We start from the raw sequence: 22,485 nt of genomic DNA, 5'->3' as shown, positions 1-22,485 counted from the left end.
TTGGGGGCACACGGGCAGCGGAGAGGGGGAGGGGGCCCAGGGAGGCAGGCACCAGCCTGGGGGCACGGGAGGCCTCGTCCCCTAACTCACGGCCAGCGGAAGGATGCAGTTGTTGTCCCTGTCGGAGCTGGACTGCTTGCGCAGTGGCCGCTCCTCCAGCAAGCTCAGCAGCTCCCGCAGCATGTCCGGCGCAAGCATCGGCTTATCCATCAGCACCTTCCACATGCTCACGGCAGTGCTGCAGGCCCAGAGCGCCTTGTCAGTGGCACTTCCTTGGCCGCAGCACCGTAGCCTGGGCCAGCCCTGGAGGTCCCCAGCTGTGTGCCAGCCCTGCCCCTGCCCACCCCCTCCTCCCTGGCAGCCCCAAGAGGGTCCTGCCCAGGCAGGCAGCACATGACCAAGCTGAAGCCCCTTGCGCGGCAGGGAGCGTGCAGAGCCGCTGCGCTCTGCGGCTCAAGGCAGGGACACTTGCTCAGCTCTGGCTCCTCAAGGCCTGCTTGAGGCACCAGGGCTGGGAAACGGTGGGCGAGACACAGGGCCCTGCCCCTCAGCCGTGTGCTGGCCATCTGCTTGCCTCTGGCCCTCTTTGGGCCCTTCTCCCCATGGCCAATGAGCCACTGGAGCCCGTCCAGGCTGACGGGCCCCATACCTGTTGCACAGTGGCGAGCAGTACAGCAGGCTCACGGTCACCTCGCTGGGCTCCAAGCAGGCCAGCTGGCAAAGGGTCTTGTTTAGGGTGACCCGGGCCGACAGCTCCCTCACATACTTGACGTTCCTGTAGAGGCACCTTATGATGCGTGGCACCTGGAAGACACAAGGCGGACGGTGAGGCTGCTCCCAGAGAGCAGCCAATACCCCAGCTCCCACTCACTTCTCCTTCCCTCTCCACCACTCCCACCGCTCCTTGCTGCCTTCCAAGGGGCTCCGCTGCCCAAGAACACTGGCTCTCGGCGGGGAAACAGCGCCCCAGAGGGTCGAGCCCCATGCACGCCAGCCCCAGGCTCCTTACATCTTCCAGCACAGAGAAAGCGTCCAGCAGGAACATGGTCAGCATGTGGGAAGCCACCTCCGTATTGTAGGTGCTGCAGTTCCTCATGCCCTCGATGGCTGTGACAATGACGTCTGTCCTTTCGGAAGGCTGCAGGTTTTTCACAAACAGCTGGGGCAGAAAGGACCCAGGAGAGAAGAAATGTCACGCTGCGTGCCGCACTACTGCTGCTTAGCTAAGCAGCGGATGTGGCTCTGGAGAGAGGTGCGGGGCAGTGCTGGCACCGTGGCCCAGGAGAGCCAGGAGCACGCGCTGTGCTGGGTAGCAGCAGCATGGGGCATGTGGCCAGAGGGCCACCAGGGCAAGGCAGGATGCTCGGGAGCAGGCTCACAGTGCACTGGCTCTGCAGGCAACCCTAGCTTGCCGGTGGCCAGCAGGCTGCAGCTGCTGCTGGGACTCTTGGAGCCAAGCCTCTGGCTAGTCCCCCCGCTCAGGGACAGCGGGAGACACAGCAGTGAGAGCAGGGCTGCTACCAGGCAGCAACCAGTACTCTAGGTGCCACTCAGAGCTGCTTCCTTCTCCACCACCACCTCTGCATCAACCCCAAGGCCCCCTCAGCCCCACTCGTTAGGCATCCCTTTGCTCATCCACGTCTCCTCAGGACCCCATGGCCAACAGTCCCAGCAAGGGAAGTGCTCCTCACCCTCATGATCACGCTCATGTTGCTCGTCCACGAAAGGCAGAGCTCATTGTCGGCTTCCCTCTCCTTCTGGGGCTCCACATACTCTGGATCATCCTGCAGCATCGCCCGGCCTGAACAGCAGCAGAAAGACACAGCGGTCAGCAGGAGTCATGCAGAGCTGCAGGTGGCAGACTCATGGCGTCAGAGAGAAACCAGCCTGGCAGAGACAAAGGGCATGCCAGGAATGGATGGGGAGCAGGATTCCCAGGGAGGGTCGGGGCCCATTCCAGGGCAGAGAAGGGCAACTGCTTCAAAGGGTACCAAAAGCCTCACGGGCTTTCCGGTGCGAAGCCCGACACAAGCCGTAGCCTCTGAGCAGGGGCTGCTGAGCGTTTTCCAGGCCAGTGGTATCCAGGACAGGTACTAACAGCCCGCTCCCCTGCTCCTACATCAGCCGCGCCTCCTGCTCCTTTGCCTCACTGAGCAGAGGGGCCGAGGCAGTGCGATGCCTTCCCCGGCCTTGCCAGCGTGGCCGCGTGCAGAAGCACACAGCCCAGCACAGCTTCTCTTACGTTTTCGCTGCACGACGAATCTGAAGAGGCAATGAAGAGCATCCAAGGCCCCGCCCTTGGTCTCCGCGTCCTCGTAAGCACAGCAAAGGATGAGACAGCCCACCAGCTGTCCCAGCATCGGCACGGGGATCTTCCCATAGCAGGCAGGGCTCTCATCCACTCCTCCAAAGGGGTGCCACACCTGGGCAAGGCGGGTGGGACAGGTAGAAGGGCTGACGGGAGGCAGTCGCCACCAAAGCCCTGAAGCCAAGACTCTGCCCAGGCATGGATCCCAGCGGAGCCAAAGCTCTCGAGGGCCCTGCAGGCCTTGCCTCCCAAAGCAGCAGCCCAGCAAAGGCAGCACTGCCAGGCTGCGGCTCACATCATGCTCCGCGCGCACTGCTCCCCTGCACAGGGCTGGGGGCACAGCTGGCTCCTGCGACAAAGGGACTGCAGAGAAAAGCCCATGGAGAGAGGGCCAAAGAGCTTTGCTTCAGGGCAGAGCCTTGCTCAGTGCCTTAACCTGTGCCCACGCTTCCCTCCGAGGGACCCCCTGAGCTGCACTGTGCTCTGGGCTGCTGCAAAGGGCCAAAGCGGGGGCTGCACGGTGCTTGGCTCCTTACCTCCAGCGAGGAATAGTTGGCCAGCAACTTGCTCAGCCTCCCAATCCTCCCCACGGCCCTCTCACGCACAGCTGCTCTCTCCGTCTTGGTGAAGGGCAGCAGCATCTGCAAGGAGAAAGGCTACTGCTCTGCCCGGGGAGCTGACGCCCACTCCAGCAGAAGCAGCTCTGCTAAGCGCCTGCCTGCAGTCCTACAGTGCACCAAGGCTTCCTCGGAGCTAGAGCCAAGCCTGGAATGGCCTTCCTGCCCCTACAGGCCCCAGCCTGCAAGGCCCACCTTGCCCTCAGGCAGCCAGCCACACCCAAGCCCCCTCCCAGCCTCTGCTCCTGGCCATGCACATGGCCCCGGGTGCCCTCTTCAGGATGGCAGGCCTTTCAGGCCACACCTTCCCTAGGGGTCTGCAGTGGGCAGCCTGGCCTCCGGCCTCCTGGCATGGCAGAAGAACCAAGCTTCCAGGCTCGGCTCCCCTTGCAGGACGGGCAGCTCCCAGTGGGTCTCTGCCCCATTCCGATCTGGCAAGGAAAGCACAAGGCACGCGGAGGCGGGGGGACAGCAGCACCAGCTGCCATCAGTGCAGTGCCTAGAGAAGAAGGGTGACATTCCTCCCACTGCTTTGGTGCAAGGAGAGCTTTGGGGGCAGAGGTGGCCCAGGAGTGCTCATGGGGGCAAGGTGTTCCCAAGAGCCTGGAGGATGTTTGGGGTGGGAAGGGACTTGGGCTGTAGCCAGGGGACACTGGGCTCACAGAAGAGCCCAGTGGGGAACCTCCGCTCACCCAAGCGAGAAACGCCCCCTGCCTGCAGCGTGCTGCCTGTACATGGCACTCGGGGGGGGGAATGTCCACTCGAGGGTGTCACTTCCCTCTGGGCTGAGGAACAGGCCCAATGCAGCCCACTCTTTGCAAATGCCACACCTGCAAGATCTTCTGCAGCTCCAGGAGGCTGGAAGTGGCCGACTTGAGCACCAGCACCTCCAACATGTTGTCCATGGCATCGAGGGTCTGCAAGGAGGACAGGGGGCTGTGGCATTCCTTCCCCACTGCCTCTGACCCACAGCAGACTCAGTTGAACCCCTGCTGCCCAGCGAGGACACCCGCTGCCCTGCACGGGCCAACGAGAGGCCTCAGGGCAGGAGACCTGCTGTGCACGGACCAGCCCCTGGGCACTGCCCATGGCCCAGCCCACGGGAAGGGCATGAAGGCAGGAGGGTGGGAAAACAAAGCTGAGATCCTGCCCAGCCTTGGAGCTGACAGTCACCTCTCAGCACAGCGGAGCCAGGGGCAAGCCCAGAGGGGCTGGCGGGCTCCCTGTAGCTCACCCAGCGCCTACCTTGGAGTAGAGGGACATGTCCACGGTCTCCATGTCTTCTCTTGGAGGAAGCAAGAAGACACTCTTGAAGCAGGCATGGAGAAGGCTGCTCTTTTTGCCCTCCAGAACCGGCTCCACTGCACTGCAAAGAGAGAGTGAGAGAGAGAGAGAGAGAGAGATGCCTGTTGGACACTGGTGCTGGGAGCAGTGCCTGGATGCCCTGGGGAGGTGGCTGTGGGCCGCTGGGGCAGGAGTCCCCCGGCTGCTACAGAGAGCACGTGAGGGAGCCCTGCAGGGAGGCACCTCCTCCCTCCATGAACTGGCCCAGGGGCAGAGGAGAGCCCAGGCAGCTAGGCCTCCCCCCTTCTCTACCACCTGCCTCCCCTTCTGCACTACAAGCCAAGGGGCCCTGGGGAGCTGCAGCAGGCAACCCTCTGCCCTCCCATCTGCCCTACTGACAAGCCTACTGACAAGCAAGGGGAGAGCAGAAGCGCAGCAGACAGCACCGCCAGCCTCCTCCCACCATGGTGCACACCTCCCAGCCAGGGACGGTGCCATCAGGCACATGCTGTGCACAGGTCCTGGCCAAACCAGGGGCTCTGCTAGCTACCTCATTGCCGTGATAGCAAGCATGGCTTGCTGGCGCACTGCTGTGCCCAGGCGCTCCAAGGGCTCCTCTTCCAGCAGCACCTGCACAGCACAACCGGCAGTCAGCGCGGCAACTGCCATCACCCAGCACCAGCAGACCCAGGGCCCAGCTGGCCTTGCCCCTGTCCTCACACCTGCTGCCTCTCCCCTCACCTCGATATGCTCGGCCAGCTCGTGTCGGCAGCAGAACACCTCCAGGCCCCAGGACAAGGTCTTGGCGCTGCTGCCTCCACAGAGGGTGCCGATGGACGCTAGAAACTTCAGCTTCTGCGCCTCTTGCTGACAGACGGGGAAGAGAGACAGAGTGAGCGCGAGAGGGGACAGGAAAGGCCAGCAGGACCAGAGCAGCCAGGGGGCTGCAGTGCTGGGCGGGACCCCGGACGGCAGCAGCTCTGCACAGCCAGCACCTCCCCAGCAGCCTGCCAGCAGACATGGGCGGACCCGCAGGGAGACCCAGGCACAGCCCCCATGGAAACGGCTGCACTTACCTGTTCTCGGCCACCCACAAAGGCCTGGATGAAGTCCAAGGCTTCCTCATCCTCTCTGGACAGCTCGGACCAGCTGCTGATGGAAAACCTTGCACCTGAGAAAGGAAGAGAGCCAGGAGCACTGCAGAGATGGAGGGCAGGCAGCAGAGAGCCGTGCAGTGAGCTCTGCCCGCCGGCCAGCCATGGGCCTGCTCCCGGGCACGCAGTCTCCCCCAGGCTGCTCAAGGCTGCACAGTGCCCAGCACATGGGCTGCCCTGCTGCAGCCAGCCAGGCAGGGCAAACCTCAACTGCACCAGGCTGAGGAACGTGCTGCCAGATGGGCAGCATCCCTCCTCCTGCCACGGAGCTGCCGCTCGCTGCCCGTCCCAGGCAGCAGGAGCTGCGTCCATCTGCGCTCTCCCTCCTGGGCGCATGCTGCGCTGGGGCCAGCTCCCAAGCCCCGAGCGGGCCCTGGCATCCGGGCACCGCTGTGCCACCACCCCGGGCACCCCGACACCACGTGCTGGGGAGATGGGAGCCCGGTGCAGAGCAGGGTGCGCTCCCCGGCCCTCACCCCAGCCCGGCCCAGCCCCACGGGGCCGCTCACTCACCTCTCCGCCACGCCTGGGACTCGAACCCCTCCAAGGGCCTCGAGGCAGAGCTGCTCTCCTCGGCAACCCTGTCCTGCTCCTGGGATGCCCGGCGCGGGCAGCCGTACTCCTGCTCCCAGGCCACCCGCGGGCGGCTGGGGGGTCTCTCCGCCATCCTGCGGCACGGAGCAGAGGCAGGAGGGGGACACTTGTTTAATGCAGAGCTGGGGAGGGTCCCCACGGGGGTGGGGGCAGCGCAGTCAAAGGTCCCCGCGCCCGTCCCGGCCCTGGAGCCAGCTCTCCTGCGCCTCAGCCCCTGCCGCAAGGTCCTGCCCCCGCCACGGCCGAGGGCCCCCGCAGCCCCGTGGCACTGCCGAGCCCGGCCCCGTCGCTCTCACCCGCAGCAGGAGCTGGCAAGGCCTCGGCAAACGCCTCGACTCCGCGGGGCTGCCGGGGCGGCAGGGAAAGACGCGGCTGCGCTCGGGGGCTCCTCCTCGAGCTCCACGCGCTCCTGCCCTCTCCCGTCGCCGTCCGCCCGGACACTGCCCGCACCTGACAGCGCTGCGGGTGTCACAACGGGGGGGGTCACAATGGCCCCGCCGGGGGCGGCTCTGAGGTCACCTCTGCTGCGCGAGCTGCTCCAGCAGCAGCAGCCGGCACCGCCAGGGGCTCCAGGGCCGCAGCGCGGCCGCCCCGGGCAGGAGGGAGCTGGGGCAGGGCAGGGCGAGGCAGCTCGAGGGGCCGCGCGCGGCTCCGCATGGCCAGCTCCCTCCTCTTTCATCCCCGGCTGCCCACGCCTGGCCGCACTCACCTGCTCACCACTAACCACCAGCACCACCTCAAAACCTGACGCCACCGTACCTCTTGCCCCAATCCCCTCCTCTCATCCCTCACCCCAAACTCTAACCCTCCAGCCACAACCCAGACCTCCAACCCCTTTCCCTAACTCTTGCTCCAGCCCTCACCGGCATCTCCAATCCTCAGCCCTAGCCAACAAATGCTAGCCTTCACCCCAGCCCTCACCCCTGCCATAGCCCACTCCCCCACAAAGCTAGCCAACACTCACAGCAAGCACCAGAAACCCGCAGCACAACCACCAAACCTCGCCCCACGCCTCACCCAACCCCTCACCCCATGCAGCCAGCTCTCGTCCCCAGCCCTGCCCTCAACACCAGCCCCCAAGCACCAACCCCAGGGAGATGCCCGAACCCCCACTGCCAGCCCCAACCCCTTCCCCAGCCACCCTCCCCCTCGCACCAGCCCCCTACCCTGCAGCCCCGCCGCTCACCCTCACGCTCCCGCCGGGCCCCCTCGCGCCCCACCCCAGCAGGCAGAGGAAGGGCAGGACCGGGCCGTGCTGGGGCAGCTGAGCGTGGCAGGCACCGCTGCAGATGCTCTGCTCCAGCCCCGCTCAAGCAGGGGCACCTACAGCACGTTGCCCCACACCAGCACAGGCGGCTTTGCAGCTTCTCCTGCAGCGGAGACTCCACAGCCTCTCGGGGGAACCTGCTCCACTGCTTAACCGCCCTCGCGGGGAAAAAGCGCTTTCCTGCGCTCAGGGGGAATTGCCTGCTTCGCCATTTTGGGCCACGGCAGCACCCAACTCCTGGGCCGGGGCCGGGGGCGGAGGGGCGGAGGGGCGGGGCCATGGCAGGGACGGGGCGCCAGCCGGGCCCCCCGCGCCGGCACAGGGAGCGCAGCAGGCTGCTGGGGCGCGGCCGTGGCGCAGACGCCCCCGCCGCACGCCCCTCGCCCACGGGCCCCGCCCGGGCCCTGCGCCCGGGCACGCAGCAGGCCGCCGCCGCCGGGCCCTGCGCCACGCTGGCCCCGGCCGCGGCCGCAGGGACAGCCCGCCGGGCGGCCGTTGGGCGGCCTGCGTGTCGCTCACGGCTCACCCCGCCCCTCCCGGGCACCCATTCGCTCGCTGCCTCCCCTCGCTCCCCGATTGGCCGGGCGGGGGGCGGGCTCTCCACCCGCCCGCGGCAGCTGCTGGCGCCAAGCAGAAGCTGCAGCTCCGCTCTGTGGAGAAGAGGCGGCTGCAGAGAGCCGCTCGCTCTGCCCGCAGCCCCGCCGCCTCCGGGCAGCGTTCTCCCGCCCGGCACCTGGCCCCTTCTCTGCACGGCACAGATTATTGGCCTTGCCAGTTCTGCTGGCACCCGGGGCCGTGGCCGGGCTCCCAAGTGGGCGGAAAACCACACGGACGTCGGGCAAAGAGCTGGTGAGCAGCCTGGACTGCTTCAGGCTGGAGCACGTTATACGGCGTAGAAATTATGCCCTCCACTCCTGCAAGTAGGAGGATGTTGGCCCGTTCAGCTGGCACGGTTGGAGCTGGAAAAGGATGCCTGCCCGTTGTCTAAAAGAAATTGTTGTAAAACCTAAAACCTTTTCCCTGTGTTTTACAAAAGCAAAACAGCTAACCTCGTGTGAACTCAAGGAGCAATTTCTCTGGGAGGACTGTATGAAAACTGAGGGGTTTTTTTTGTTTGTTTTGAGGAGAAAAGCACTCTTTCTTTTCCAAACCCTTGAGTTGGTGTTCTTTGACCTTCATACGTGAGTCGATTTCAGCCTAGAAGGCTCTTTTCCCACCGGTAGGTGTTGATGTTGACAGAGGCACCGCTGTGCTTTCTAGTGTGGCATGCTAGCACCTATTCCAAGAAGTGGAACTCTCTCTGCTTATTGCGTTGTGGCCAAGCAATACATCCGCACAATGGAAGAAGGTTGAGGGCAGAAGCCTGGCTGTGACTGACCACAGGTGTTGCCAAGAAAGCTGGATGAATCTCAGCACAAAGGGTGCCACAGGCTGGCCTTTGTTTTAAGGCATGCCCTGGACTCCTGCAAGCACCTGAAAGCTGGAAATCCATCCTTCCAGGAGCAGAAACGATGAGCAGTAGAGGGAATGTGCTGCGCAGGTGAGCTGCAGCTGGTGCAGCAAGCATCGCTGGTTTGAAGCGGTGGCTTGCTCCTTTGCCCTTTCCCAGAGAAATGCAATCTGATAATGGATGACATCTGTAAGAACAAAGAACTGCAAAGGTGGAGTTCTTCCCGTGGAGTCCAGTGGACTTTCCACCTACCGTGTCAAGCTCAATGCAATGGGGGAGGAGAAAGATGGAATGGATGAGAGAACGAACAGCAATGCAAGAGTGACTCTTCTCTCTTAGAATACTTCTAAGTGGGGATTGGATTTGTGGGAAGTCTGAAGTTGGCTAAGTAAGTGACACCCTCCCACCATGGGAAGTGTCAGAGAAGGACACTGTATCTGATTTAGCTTCAGCTTAGTCTCAGGGCCTAAAGTAGATGAAGCCTGCGGGCCTCAAGGCCGAACTGTGAATGAACTTGAGAAACATTGCTGGCAATGTAGCTGCAAAACCATTTAAGACCAGCTACTAAGGCTACAAAAGCAGCTAATGAGGATGTAAAATAGGATGCAGGAGACAAGATGGGATGCACGTGGGTTGGGGTTGACCTTGGAGGAGATAAGGGCCTGGGCTGTAGGCCAGGAGCTGTCCGAAGGAGAGAGAGACCAGTCAGAAGGGGAGAGACCAGTGACTCAGAAAAGAAGACTGGAGGAGACTGTCACTGGCAGGTGGGGAAATAAGACTGCAAAGGGTCTGATTAGCCCAGAATGTCTTTGTTCAGGGTCCCTGCGTGGAGGCAGCCAGCTCGAGCTGTTACTTCCTGTACTGTCATTTATTCTTGTAATTCATGTCAAAGAAATAATTAATGCCATGTCCTTGTTTCTCCCAGGCCCTTATCTCCTCCAAGGTCAACCCCAACCCACGTGCATCCCATCTTGTCTCCTGCAGTCTACTTTGTAGCCTCATGAGCTAGTTTTGTATCTTTGTCAGCTAGTTTTAACTGGTTTGGCAGTTACAGCACTGGCAACGTCACATCCTTCGCAATGTTTCTGGAGTTCAAGGACAGTTCAGCCTTGAGGCCTGCAGGCTTCATCTACTTTAGGCACTGATGCTAAGCAAGAGTGAGACTTATGCGAAGCGGAAGCTAAATCGGCTACAATTTCCTCCAACAGTCCTCCCTTGGTTTCTATGAGCACACCTGCTGGATACATATATTGGGGTAGAGTATTTGTGCACATCATAGAGGAGAATGTGAGGCACTTTTTCTCCTTTTTTTTTTTTTGTGAAGTTTACCTTAGATTAAATGATAGGTTTTTTGACCTCTGTTCATGGAGTGTGCGGGATCTTTCAACTTTAAGAGATGTCCCCAGTCGAGGGGAGATCGCGGTGTAGAGGCGCGTTGTTCCTCAGGAGAGTTCAAATGGCTGTCCTGAGTGATGTCTATTTATACTACGTCCATGATTTGTACCATTAGCCAAATCAGGTGTGATCTAGCCACGGTGTGTCATATTGGAAGTCACGTACCTTTCAAATTTCAGGAGGAAGTTTCTCGTTTGCTCCCCAGCGAGGACTTCTCAGCCGGGCTTTCTGCTAGTGACTTTACCACTAGTTGTTTGTATGTGCCGAGGTCATGGTCGATCACTTGGGAAAGTGGAGGGCGAAGGTCCTGCCACCTTCCCCCCCACAACTAGAGTCAAACCCTCCACCTCACAAAGTGGCCGTACAGGAGCCTCTTGCCTCGTGGTATAAATAGACCTCAGTGTCTACTGATCAGCATATATTAATTCAGTATATAACAGCAGGGCTTGTGTCTTTCGCAATAACTACCACACACACAGAGGTGTAGGAGGATTATGAGCAGTAAAGAGAACAATGTTGATGCTAGCAATATCACTACCGGGTGAAGGTTAAAAATTCCTGTTGCTGTTAGTGACCATTCAAAAAGAGTTGATGTTCTTTTGATTTTTCTTTTGTACTGGTTTAGTGTAGAATTGGACTGCAGCTGCTGTTGAGATGTAATAGGAGCTGAGGAATTCCAGTTGCATCCCAGGATCCCAGTAAAGTTACAGATAGAAATCTTTGGGTGATTGCTTGCAGCTACAGCAATAGTATTTATGATTATAAAATGACAAAGGGTTCTCATACAAACACATCAGACAAGGCAATCGAGTTAAATTACAAATTAATGATGTTTCAGAAAACCAAATAGAGAGAAGCAAAAGCTTTAATCATTATGCCACAAATCACAAGTCACTTGAAAAGGCGCCCAGGTGTTGCTGGGTTGTTAAGAAAGCCTTACTGCACGGATTTGGTTTGGAGACTCAAGAACAGAGATGCAGCTGTGCTTTTGCAGCCGGGCACTAATTCGTGAAGCACAAAGTATAGGCATTCCTCTTTTTCGATTGTAATCCCGTTCCCAATAGTGCATTATGACAAACAAGAAGTTATGTTACCATTTTTAGTTATTGAAGGCAGAACACTGAAGGAGATAAGCCCGCCTTAACTAGGATAATCCTTCTGTTAAGCAAACATGAAGATGGTACTGCTCTTTTGGAAGTTTGTCTGCAGCTCTTGAAAAAGCAGGTATCTCCCTAAGAGACAGCATCTCGAAGATGTACACAATATGCTAAACATTTCTCTCTCCTCAGAGTTTCTGGATTCCCCTGTCTCTAGTCATTGTGAATACTGTCCACCCTCCCAAGCTGATCCGCTTCCCTGGGGGCTCCTTACTCCTGGGGGCCTTCTTGGACAAAGGGGACATTCTCTCTGCATACGTCCTACATTGCCACAGAAATAACATTCCGGTCCCTCACTGTCTCCCCGTCTTCTCCTGTCCCCTTCTCGTCCTTGCCCTTGGCATTGCCCTAGCCTTCCTCGGCCTCCTCTGTCTCTTCCTCTACCCCTTCCTCTAATTTGCAAGTTCCGTCCTGAAGCTGCTGCTAAGAGATTAGCCTCTTCTTGGTTTTCCTTCTTCCGTTCCTTTGCTTGCTTCCCTTGCTGTTTCTCCTCTCTCCCGTCATAGACCAATACTGCCACGCTTAAAATCCTTTGTGAAGTTTCTCCTTGCCACCCTGGCATGTGCTCCTTCAACTCTTTTGGGCTATCCGGAGCGGCCTGATGGACAAAGACACTAATGGCTAGTGCATCATTCCAATTCTGGAAAGTCCTTCCCCCATAGTTCAACAAGGCTTGCCCTAGTCGTCCCCCAAAATCCCTGGCCTCTTTGTCCAAGCTCTGTCTACGCTCCTGCACTCTAGTCCAATCCACTCCTAGTTTGCTACATGCTCTAATAGCTTCTACCGAGTTCCGGAGTCCTGTCTGGCAAGCGACTCTGTCCCCTGCGTTATTGTAATCCCAATTTGGATCGTTTGCTGGCTAACGATTTGTGTTTCCCCCAGTCTGTTGTACAAACTTTGCCTCTTTATTAACTATTTTATCATCTCGCTCGTTTGGTCAGAACAACTCTCTCAAGAGTACTTGGGTATCCCGCCAGTTTGGTCAGAACAACTCTCTCAAGAGTACTTGGGTATCCCGCCAGTTTGGATTATACCCAGTGCATATATATTAGAAAACAGCTGAGCGCTCCTTTCCGCATCCTCCCTCAACCTGGGCATTTTGCTTGCCCACAATGCTCAATCACTCGGACTCCAGGGTTGGCCAGTAAATACATGCAGTACCACGTGAGGGGGGTTAGCTCCCCCAACCGCTGCACTCGGTTGTAATGCTGCTGCATTAGGTAAAACATTAGCAACCATAGGATGGAGTCCTGCCACGGGAGGAGGGGAAGTCTGAGTAAGAGGAGGAGAGGGACAGATAGACAGATCTTCAGGAGGCACCACCGGAGGAGTGTAAGGCGGAGCAGTAGCTCCTGGGGCGTTATTTGGGACACCTATATCTGCTGCAGCAAGAGTAGTTTTACAGAGGGTGCCGTTTGTCCTCCTTGGATCTCGCCGGTCCCACATCCAATTATCCCACACATACCAATAATCCATTCAGTGAGGCTTTTCATCTTCCAATATAAGCTGTAGCAGAGCACATTTCTTAGAATCGAAGGATCCTTCCTTGGGTTAACCCCCACATTAATTGTAAGATGGACAATCATCCTGACATAAAGGGACAGCTAACTAGCTAGGGATCGATTTGACTGTAACGGCTTTTTTCTCCTTTTTTTCCTCTTCCTTTTCTAAATTTGGATGTTTGGAGCCAAGAGGGTCCAATGGTGGTTGGCTACACTGCCATCTGGGGTGCCAAAGTGCTGTGCAAACACTTTGATCCTAGGTTTCCAAGAAGCAGAGCCTCACGCACATCTAGCAGCAAAATTTTATTTCTTTAAATGATGGTGCAGCATAGTAACTGCTGGAGCTGGGTGCCTCCAGGGAGGGACCTTGAACAAAGGAATTCTGGCCTAATTAGACCCTTTACAGTTTTATTTCCCACCTGCCAGGGAAGGTCTCCCCCAATCTTCTTTACTGAGTCTTCTTTACTCTCCTTCTGGTTGGTCTTGGCCTTCAGCCCACACTGGTTGCCACGTCCTTGTTTCCCACAGTCCCTTATCTCCTCCGAGGTCAACCCCAACCCAGGTGCATCCCATCTTGTCCCCTGCAGTCTACTTTTTAGCCCCATGAGCCAGCTGTGTATCTTTATTAGCTGCTTTTAATGGGTTTGGCCGTTACATGCTCAGCAATGATTCTGGAGTTCATGGACGGTTCGGCCTTGAGGCCTGCATGCGCAGGGTAGGCAGTGGCGATAGAAACAGAACTGCATGTCATACCCCAGCTCTGCCCTTCCACCTGAGATGCAAGCCCTGAAGACAGCAGGGGCCTGCTCTTGCCCTGGGGTGACTGGAGAGGGCAGGGGAGGCCAAAGCTTTTCTCCCCCTTTCCCTTGGCTATTGTGGGCCAGCAGAGCAGTTGACGCTTTGCAGCAAAACCAAAGTGTGTCAGGCCGCTCTACGCTGGCCTGGCATATTGGAACGAGTGGACACCCCGTCCCCCCCAGGACAAGCCAGATTCATGCAGGCAGCAAGTTTTGCCCCTTGCCTTTGGCTCCCTAAAAAAAGAACACTCACTCCGGCTGAGGAAACGGGGCTGTATCTTTGCGGGAAGCCCAACAAAGCCATGAAGCGGTAGCACAACAGGGGCTGTGCTTGAGGAGTCGAGCTGTCCTGGGGCTGCGGGAGATGCCAGCAATGAGCCAGACCTTCCAGCACACTTGCGTGTGTCCGTGGTGTGCAGCACCATGGCATTGGCACAGCTGCGTCAGCTCTGCTCAAACAGAGTCACGTCCTGGCGGGAGGGTGCCACCTCGCCCACGCTCTCGGGAGCCAGGGACACAGTGCTCCGAGGTGGAATCTTGATGTTCTCCTTGGCACCCTCAGGTTCATGATGGTCTGTGACACCAGGCAACGGACTAAAGGTTCCGCATCATTTTCCAGGGGCTGGAGGGCTGCGAGAGAAAGGCACCGAGCTGAGAACAGACTCCCACCTTTGCAGAGATCCCAGGAATCCCCCCCCAGGCAGGGCCAGCCCCACTCAGCTCTTCCCATGCGGAGGAGGCAGCAGGTAGGACAAATGGATCAGCTGGCACTTGCAGGTCGGCCAAGCCCCAGATGCGCCCCAAATACCCCCTGCTCTCCCCCACATAGGGACACAGAGCCTTCCTCACCTGGGGCAGGCCAGTGAACTGCAGCTCACTTCCCAGCCTCCTCCCTCCTCCCTGCCAGGGCTGCCTGACACAGCGCTGCTCTCACTCACCAGTGCACAGCTCCTGCACCTTCTCCTTCCTCCGCTTCTTCACTTGCTGCCCGATGAGCCCTAGGCAAACACCTCCGCTCACCCCTCATACTCCCCAGCAAGCCCCCAGCAGCACAGCTCCCATCTGGCCTTGCCAGCTTGGCCATGCAGCCTGCTCCCCTTGGGCAAGGCTGGCCCCAGCCCCGTCCCCACGGTGCAGGACCCAGGGACGGTGGGAGGGACTGAAGACCCTCCTGTGTGCCCGTCTGGGTGGGCAGGCATGGCCCTGGGCTTGTGGCTCACCAATGAACCTCACAGCTGCCTCCCGCAAGGATGCGTCCGGGTTCTCCAGGTATGGCAGGCTCTGGCGCAGGTGTTGCTCCGCTCTGCTCCTGTCCCTCAGCAGCTGCAGACAGCACAAGGACAGGGGGTTGGCACCGAGCCTCCCCAGAAGGCCAGGCCTGTCCCTCCTCCCAGCTCCGGCCTCCTCTTCCTTCCTGTCCACGCCTCCCAGCTAGAAGCTGGCTGGTAGACAGGTTCAGAGGGAGCAGAGGGCAGAGCGGGGCCTGCGGGTGCTGAGATCCCCGCCATGCTTCTGCCAAGGCCCAGCCAGGCCAGGGGCCCCTTCAGCACCCCAGCGGGCACTTAGAGTAGAGGGCTCTGGGCTGCAGCAGTGCGTGAGGGGCACAGCTGTGCACCCTGCCCACTGGCCATGGCGGCAGGCCTCATCCCGCCGCGGCCCCGGGGGCTTTGGCCACGTCCTTACCACGCACTCCCCGATCTTCCACGTCTCCGCTCTTCTGGCCAGCTGCTTGAGCTCCTCCCACTTGAGGAACTGTGCAGCGCTCACCAGGGCTTCCTGAGAGGCCTGCAGAGCAACAGAGACCAGGAGATGCCACCGCAGCCACGGCAGGACACCCTGGGTCCCCCTCGTCTTGGCAAGGCTCCCAGCCTTTCCCAGCCCCAAATGGCACGACGCAGCGTGCCACTAGGTCTGGCCCTCCCTGAAGGCAGAGGCAGCTCTGCCTTGTCCTTCGGCACACAGGAAGCTGCACCTCATGCTGCCATGCGTTCCAAGGCACACTTGGCAGCAGCCCTTGCCTTGCTGCTCACCTCCACCCACGGCATGTCAGCATTGCTTCCCCAAAACACTGCTCCCTACCTGGGCCACTCTCTGCACCTTGTCACTCATGTGGAGGAAGAGCGGCACCAGGCTCCTCTGTGCATGCTGCTTCAGGTTCCGTTTGTTCTTCCCCACCACAATCTCCAGCAGGTCTTTGAAGAGGAGCATGGAGAGCTCTCGCACTCTGCTGTCTTCCTGCAGGCAGGGAGGAGAGGAGGGGAGGCCTCAGCAACGACTCCAGGAACGGGGCCCGACAAGAGCGTTTGCCGTTGCAAGGCCTCGTCCTCTCCGGGCACAACTGTCCCCCAGCCCGGCCAGAGGTCGGAGCTGAGGACAAGCCTCTGCTGAGGCAGCCTGGACAATGAGGGTTGTCGGCAGCAGCACGACAAGCCTCCCTGGGCTCTGTCTCCCGCTCCCTCTGGAGGGAGCTTCTTGGATTTCCCGAGGCCTCCATCAGGGCCCCCGCACACAACAAGAGGACAGAAAGGGACAGCCCCGCGGCACGGCCTCTCCCTCGCTCTCTAGCCTGCTCCTACCTCTCTGCTCATCGCTGCCCCAGGCCACGGCAAGCGCCGCACGCAGTCAAGCACGAGACGCAGCAGCCGAGAGCAGACAGGGGGCTGGTTTGCTCTACTCCCACAGCCCTGGACACCAAGGCCAGCACAGGGCATGGGCTGAGAACCACAGGGCAAAAGGTTTCCTGACATACAGCAGGGCCTGTGCGGGGACGTGCCAACAGGCACGTATGCAGAGGGGCACACAGCACCCAGACCACGCATACGGACCCCCCGGACACACCAGCAGAGCCCCGGCTCTCCCATCAGCCTTACGTCATCAAAGCGAGGCAGAAGCTTCTCGGCCAGCTGCAGAACAATCGGGTTGGAGCCCTTCTGTTCCAGGTAGCTGAGGATGTTTCTCAGCAGCATCAGGCTTCCCACACGCACTTCCCTGCAAGCATCCTGCAGCCACTCCATGCTGTCTGGGAGCAGGCTCTGCATTCTCCTTTTCTGTGGGAAACACACAACTTTCTTTGTGGGAAGCAAGGCCAGACCCCCCCCCCCCACCGCCCGCCCAAAAGTGCTCTGCCTGCTCTTTTCCCATTAGGGCTCAGTGGCCAGGGCCAGGGCTCTGCACACACGCAGGCCTTGGGCACAGAGGCTGCAGTGCAGGGCACAGATCTCCAAGGGGGCCCTCAGCATGCACTGGCCTCTGTAGGGAGCAAAGCTGCTGCCTCAAGGCCCAGGAGCACCTGGCTGCCTTAGCCCGGCCCTGTGCTCATTGTCCCTCTCCCAGATCTTCCCGCTGGGCACTGGTGCCTTTCTCCTTGTGCAGCACGGCCAAGGGCCTGGCATGACACTCGGGGCAGATGAATGGGGCAGCGGAGACTTGGGAGCAGCTACCACACCTCCGGATTGCCAGCCAAGTCCAAGCCACTCTCTGACCCAGTGTCTCCTGTCAAGCCCCAGGCTGCCAGCATGGCTTCACCCGCCTGCCCCCCTCCTCACCATCTTGGGTCTATTCAACAGGGCCACGAGGCCTCTGAACGCCAGTCTGCGCATCTCCAGGCTCTCACTCTGCGCATAACCCTGGACGAGTGGCAGGACCTCCTCATCCATGTCGGCAAGGTCAGGGCATTCCAGCAGCTGAAATGGGCACAGCACTGAAAGACTGGCACAGCCGGCAGCACTGCCCGCAGCGTGCAGCTCTCCGTCCCACCCACCATCCACGGCAAGGGCACCAGGCCCTCACAAAGCTCAGCCCAAACACAGCAGGCATTGTGCAGACACCCCTGGGCCCTGCTCCCAGCCCTGCGCCTCACGGCACACTGCACACACTGCTCGCCTCCTCCTCCCGTCCCCTGAACCCTCCGCAGCCTCTTGTTCTCATCCCTTGGAGGAGCAATTGAACACAGAGAGCTGCCACAAAGCAGGCACGAAATACAAGTGCTTACGAGTGGTCGCCCAGCAGAAACGAGCCAAGGCCGGGGCTACTAACAGGAGCGTATGCATTGCCCCAGCTCCATTCACCAGCATCACCCCACACGCATGTGCACAAGCGAGCACAGCATTTAGAGGCCCCTCCAGAGAGGCACTGCTTGCCATGAGGCCCACCTCGACAAAGAAAGCCATGACGGGCAGCTGATGAAACTGGTCCTCCCTCCTCAGCAGCCTTGCCAGCTGGCGGAAGATCCAGCGACGCAGGTGACTGGCAGCCCCCCTCATTGCTCTGTCAGAGGCAAGAAGGCAGTGTTGGGCCTCAGCCGAGCAGGCAAACCTCCTCTGGCATCGCTCTGCTTGGCACGCAGCTCCTGCAGCCAGCGGCATTTGCTCATGGAGCACTGCTCTTGCCCTACCACACCTTGCCATTAGAAAGTCAGCGTCAGGCATCATTACGTTCCTTTTGGTGGGAGACCGGAGAAACAGCCTTCCTGCCCAGGCGGCATGGCCTGCCCACACATCCCCTCTCCTGCCCGCTTTGGATTCCTGTGCCCCTGGGCCCTCCCCAGGTTCTCCTGCACATGACCCTCTCCCACAGCTCCTAACACCACCTGCTCCCCCAGCAGCTCTCCAAGCTGGGCAGCATGGCAGCTCCCAGGGCCCTTCTGCTGGGCGAGCCCTTGCCACAAGGGCTGAGGCTGCAGCCTCTTTCTTGGAGAAGTGGCGTTCCCCCTGCCCCACCAAGAAGCACATGGGGTGGCACACCCCACAGCCAGGGAAGAGGTGCTGGGCCAGAGCAGGCCGGAAAGGGCTCTACCTGGCCAGCACCACCACTCCCTTCTGGGAGGTGTCCGCATGCAGAAATAGGTCCCAGCCGCCCTTCCTCTCAACAGCCACGGCTACGGTCTCATAGTGGGCGCAGCGCAGCAGACTTTTCATGGCCTGCACGGCGCACCTGCATGCAGAGCAAAGCCCAGGTCACACTGGCAGCCTGGCCCTGCCTCCAGGTGCAGTGCAGAGACAGGGCGAGCGGGATCGAGCACCTGACGTGGCTGGTGGGACGGGACTCATCCCGTTGGCATTCCCTCAAGAAGATATTTGCTTCCTGGTGGCTGAACTCTGCTGTGAAGACCATCTGCAAGAGCAGCGCCAGGAAGAGCTGGGGGAAAAACGCCTTCACCGCCTCTGGGCAGACGGGCTCCCGGATGATCTCACACAGTGCCCTCGTTGCCTGCAGAAAACACCCAGTCACACCTCTCACTCCCGAGCAGTCCCCGGCATGCTTCCACAGCCCTCCAGGTGGGAGGCTCGAGCACAGCCTTGGAGCATGGGAAATGCAGGTGGAGGCCTCAGCCTGGCTGCCTGACCAGGGCCAGCGCCCGCAGGCTCTTGGGCCTCAGCTCCTGGTTGTACACAGTGAGCCTTCCTGCCTCAGCATGACCATCACCTCGGCAGGCTTCGTGTAGCGTGCACGCTCGGCCAGGCTCCCTGTCCCAGGCCGTGCTGCCTGCCCAGGTTTTTCAGGAGCCCTACTCCTGCCCCTCACCTTGCCCCCAACCCGACCCTGGCTTTCCAGCCTGCTGAGCGAGGTCGGCGGATGCAGGGACAGCGTCGGATGGAGATTTCCTGGGCATGGCCAGCCTGGCTGTTGGTGTGCAGAGAGGCCAGGCAGCACTTGGCAGCCCTGTGTGCTGGCACAGTCGGAGGCCTGGCGCTGGCCATGTTGTAGCCATGGGCCCAGGAGAGGTCCCTGCTTGGGGGCACACGGGCAGCGGAGAGGGGGAGGGGGCCCAGGGAGGCAGGCACCAGCCTGGGGGCACGGGAGGCCTCGTCCCCTAACTCACGGCCAGCGGAAGGATGCAGTTGTTGTCCCTGTCGGAGCTGGACTGCTTGCGCAGTGGCCGCTCCTCCAGCAAGCTCAGCAGCTCCCGCAGCATGTCCGGCGCAAGCATCGGCTTATCCATCAGCACCTTCCACATGCTCACGGCAGTGCTGCAGGCCCAGAGCGCCTTGTCAGTGGCACTTCCTTGGCCGCAGCACCGTAGCCTGGGCCAGCCCTGGAGGTCCCCAGCTGTGTGCCAGCCCTGCCCCTGCCCACCCCCTCCTCCCTGGCAGCCCCAAGAGGGTCCTGCCCAGGCAGGCAGCACATGACCAAGCTGAAGCCCCTTGCGCGGCAGGGAGCGTGCAGAGCCGCTGCGCTCTGCGGCTCAAGGCAGGGACACTTGCTCAGCTCTGGCTCCTCAAGGCCTGCTTGAGGCACCAGGGCTGGGAAACGGTGGGCGAGACACAGGGCCCTGCCCCTCAGCCGTGTGCTGGCCATCTGCTTGCCTCTGGCCCTCTTTGGGCCCTTCTCCCCATGGCCAATGAGCCACTGGAGCCCGTCCAGGCTGACGGGCCCCATACCTGTTGCACAGTGGCGAGCAGTACAGCAGGCTCACGGTCACCTCGCTGGGCTCCAAGCAGGCCAGCTGGCAAAGGGTCTTGTTTAGGGTGACCCGGGCCGACAGCTCCCTCACATACTTGACGTTCCTGTAGAGGCACCTTATGATGCGTGGCACCTGGAAGACACAAGGCGGACGGTGAGGCTGCTCCCAGAGAGCAGCCAATACCCCAGCTCCCACTCACTTCTCCTTCCCTCTCCACCACTCCCACCGCTCCTTGCTGCCTTCCAAGGGGCTCCGCTGCCCAAGAACACTGGCTCTCGGCGGGGAAACAGCGCCCCAGAGGGTCGAGCCCCATGCACGCCAGCCCCAGGCTCCTTACATCTTCCAGCACAGAGAAAGCGTCCAGCAGGAACATGGTCAGCATGTGGGAAGCCACCTCCGTATTGTAGGTGCTGCAGTTCCTCATGCCCTCGATGGCTGTGACAATGACGTCTGTCCTTTCGGAAGGCTGCAGGTTTTTCACAAACAGCTGGGGCAGAAAGGACCCAGGAGAGAAGAAATGTCACGCTGCGTGCCGCACTACTGCTGCTTAGCTAAGCAGCGGATGTGGCTCTGGAGAGAGGTGCGGGGCAGTGCTGGCACCGTGGCCCAGGAGAGCCAGGAGCACGCGCTGTGCTGGGTAGCAGCAGCATGGGGCATGTGGCCAGAGGGCCACCAGGGCAAGGCAGGATGCTCGGGAGCAGGCTCACAGTGCACTGGCTCTGCAGGCAACCCTAGCTTGCCGGTGGCCAGCAGGCTGCAGCTGCTGCTGGGACTCTTGGAGCCAAGCCTCTGGCTAGTCCCCCCGCTCAGGGACAGCGGGAGACACAGCAGTGAGAGCAGGGCTGCTACCAGGCAGCAACCAGTACTCTAGGTGCCACTCAGAGCTGCTTCCTTCTCCACCACCACCTCTGCATCAACCCCAAGGCCCCCTCAGCCCCACTCGTTAGGCATCCCTTTGCTCATCCACGTCTCCTCAGGACCCCATGGCCAACAGTCCCAGCAAGGGAAGTGCTCCTCACCCTCATGATCACGCTCATGTTGCTCGTCCACGAAAGGCAGAGCTCATTGTCGGCTTCCCTCTCCTTCTGGGGCTCCACATACTCTGGATCATCCTGCAGCATCGCCCGGCCTGAACAGCAGCAGAAAGACACAGCGGTCAGCAGGAGTCATGCAGAGCTGCAGGTGGCAGACTCATGGCGTCAGAGAGAAACCAGCCTGGCAGAGACAAAGGGCATGCCAGGAATGGATGGGGAGCAGGATTCCCAGGGAGGGTCGGGGCCCATTCCAGGGCAGAGAAGGGCAACTGCTTCAAAGGGTACCAAAAGCCTCACGGGCTTTCCGGTGCGAAGCCCGACACAAGCCGTAGCCTCTGAGCAGGGGCTGCTGAGCGTTTTCCAGGCCAGTGGTATCCAGGACAGGTACTAACAGCCCGCTCCCCTGCTCCTACATCAGCCGCGCCTCCTGCTCCTTTGCCTCACTGAGCAGAGGGGCCGAGGCAGTGCGATGCCTTCCCCGGCCTTGCCAGCGTGGCCGCGTGCAGAAGCACACAGCCCAGCACAGCTTCTCTTACGTTTTCGCTGCACGACGAATCTGAAGAGGCAATGAAGAGCATCCAAGGCCCCGCCCTTGGTCTCCGCGTCCTCGTAAGCACAGCAAAGGATGAGACAGCCCACCAGCTGTCCCAGCATCGGCACGGGGATCTTCCCATAGCAGGCAGGGCTCTCATCCACTCCTCCAAAGGGGTGCCACACCTGGGCAAGGCGGGTGGGACAGGTAGAAGGGCTGACGGGAGGCAGTCGCCACCAAAGCCCTGAAGCCAAGACTCTGCCCAGGCATGGATCCCAGCGGAGCCAAAGCTCTCGAGGGCCCTGCAGGCCTTGCCTCCCAAAGCAGCAGCCCAGCAAAGGCAGCACTGCCAGGCTGCGGCTCACATCATGCTCCGCGCGCACTGCTCCCCTGCACAGGGCTGGGGGCACAGCTGGCTCCTGCGACAAAGGGACTGCAGAGAAAAGCCCATGGAGAGAGGGCCAAAGAGCTTTGCTTCAGGGCAGAGCCTTGCTCAGTGCCTTAACCTGTGCCCACGCTTCCCTCCGAGGGACCCCCTGAGCTGCACTGTGCTCTGGGCTGCTGCAAAGGGCCAAAGCGGGGGCTGCACGGTGCTTGGCTCCTTACCTCCAGCGAGGAATAGTTGGCCAGCAACTTGCTCAGCCTCCCAATCCTCCCCACGGCCCTCTCACGCACAGCTGCTCTCTCCGTCTTGGTGAAGGGCAGCAGCATCTGCAAGGAGAAAGGCTACTGCTCTGCCCGGGGAGCTGACGCCCACTCCAGCAGAAGCAGCTCTGCTAAGCGCCTGCCTGCAGTCCTACAGTGCACCAAGGCTTCCTCGGAGCTAGAGCCAAGCCTGGAATGGCCTTCCTGCCCCTACAGGCCCCAGCCTGCAAGGCCCACCTTGCCCTCAGGCAGCCAGCCACACCCAAGCCCCCTCCCAGCCTCTGCTCCTGGCCATGCACATGGCCCCGGGTGCCCTCTTCAGGATGGCAGGCCTTTCAGGCCACAC

General features: G+C 60.5%; 1 protein-coding gene across 1 annotated transcript; it reads right to left on the bottom strand.

The window, feature by feature from the left end:
* Window positions 1–13,020: 13,020 nt before the first annotated feature.
* LOC138065000 (maestro heat-like repeat-containing protein family member 7) lies at window positions 13,021–22,191 on the bottom strand. The gene is made up of 15 exons (XM_068929246.1): window positions 22,101–22,191; window positions 21,499–21,679; window positions 20,948–21,057; window positions 20,266–20,415; window positions 19,906–20,060; window positions 19,347–19,494; window positions 18,546–18,733; window positions 18,320–18,457; window positions 17,677–17,791; window positions 17,071–17,208; window positions 16,396–16,572; window positions 15,605–15,760; window positions 15,209–15,310; window positions 14,746–14,848; window positions 13,021–14,155 (listed from the first exon to the last, which is right to left on the bottom strand). The coding sequence occupies exons 2-15, from the start codon at window positions 21,614–21,616 to the stop codon at window positions 13,989–13,991; spliced, it is 1,965 nt and encodes a 654-aa protein (XP_068785347.1). The 5' UTR covers window positions 21,617–21,679; window positions 22,101–22,191; the 3' UTR covers window positions 13,021–13,988.
* Window positions 22,192–22,485: the final 294 nt, after the last annotated feature.

The sequence above is a fragment of the Struthio camelus genome, unplaced genomic scaffold, assembly GCF_040807025.1.
Source record: "Struthio camelus isolate bStrCam1 unplaced genomic scaffold, bStrCam1.hap1 HAP1_SCAFFOLD_98, whole genome shotgun sequence".
NCBI classification, from domain to species: domain Eukaryota; kingdom Metazoa; phylum Chordata; class Aves; order Struthioniformes; family Struthionidae; genus Struthio; species Struthio camelus.
Note: the sequence above shows the minus strand (reverse complement) of the source record. Positions and strands in the feature narration are given on the sequence as shown.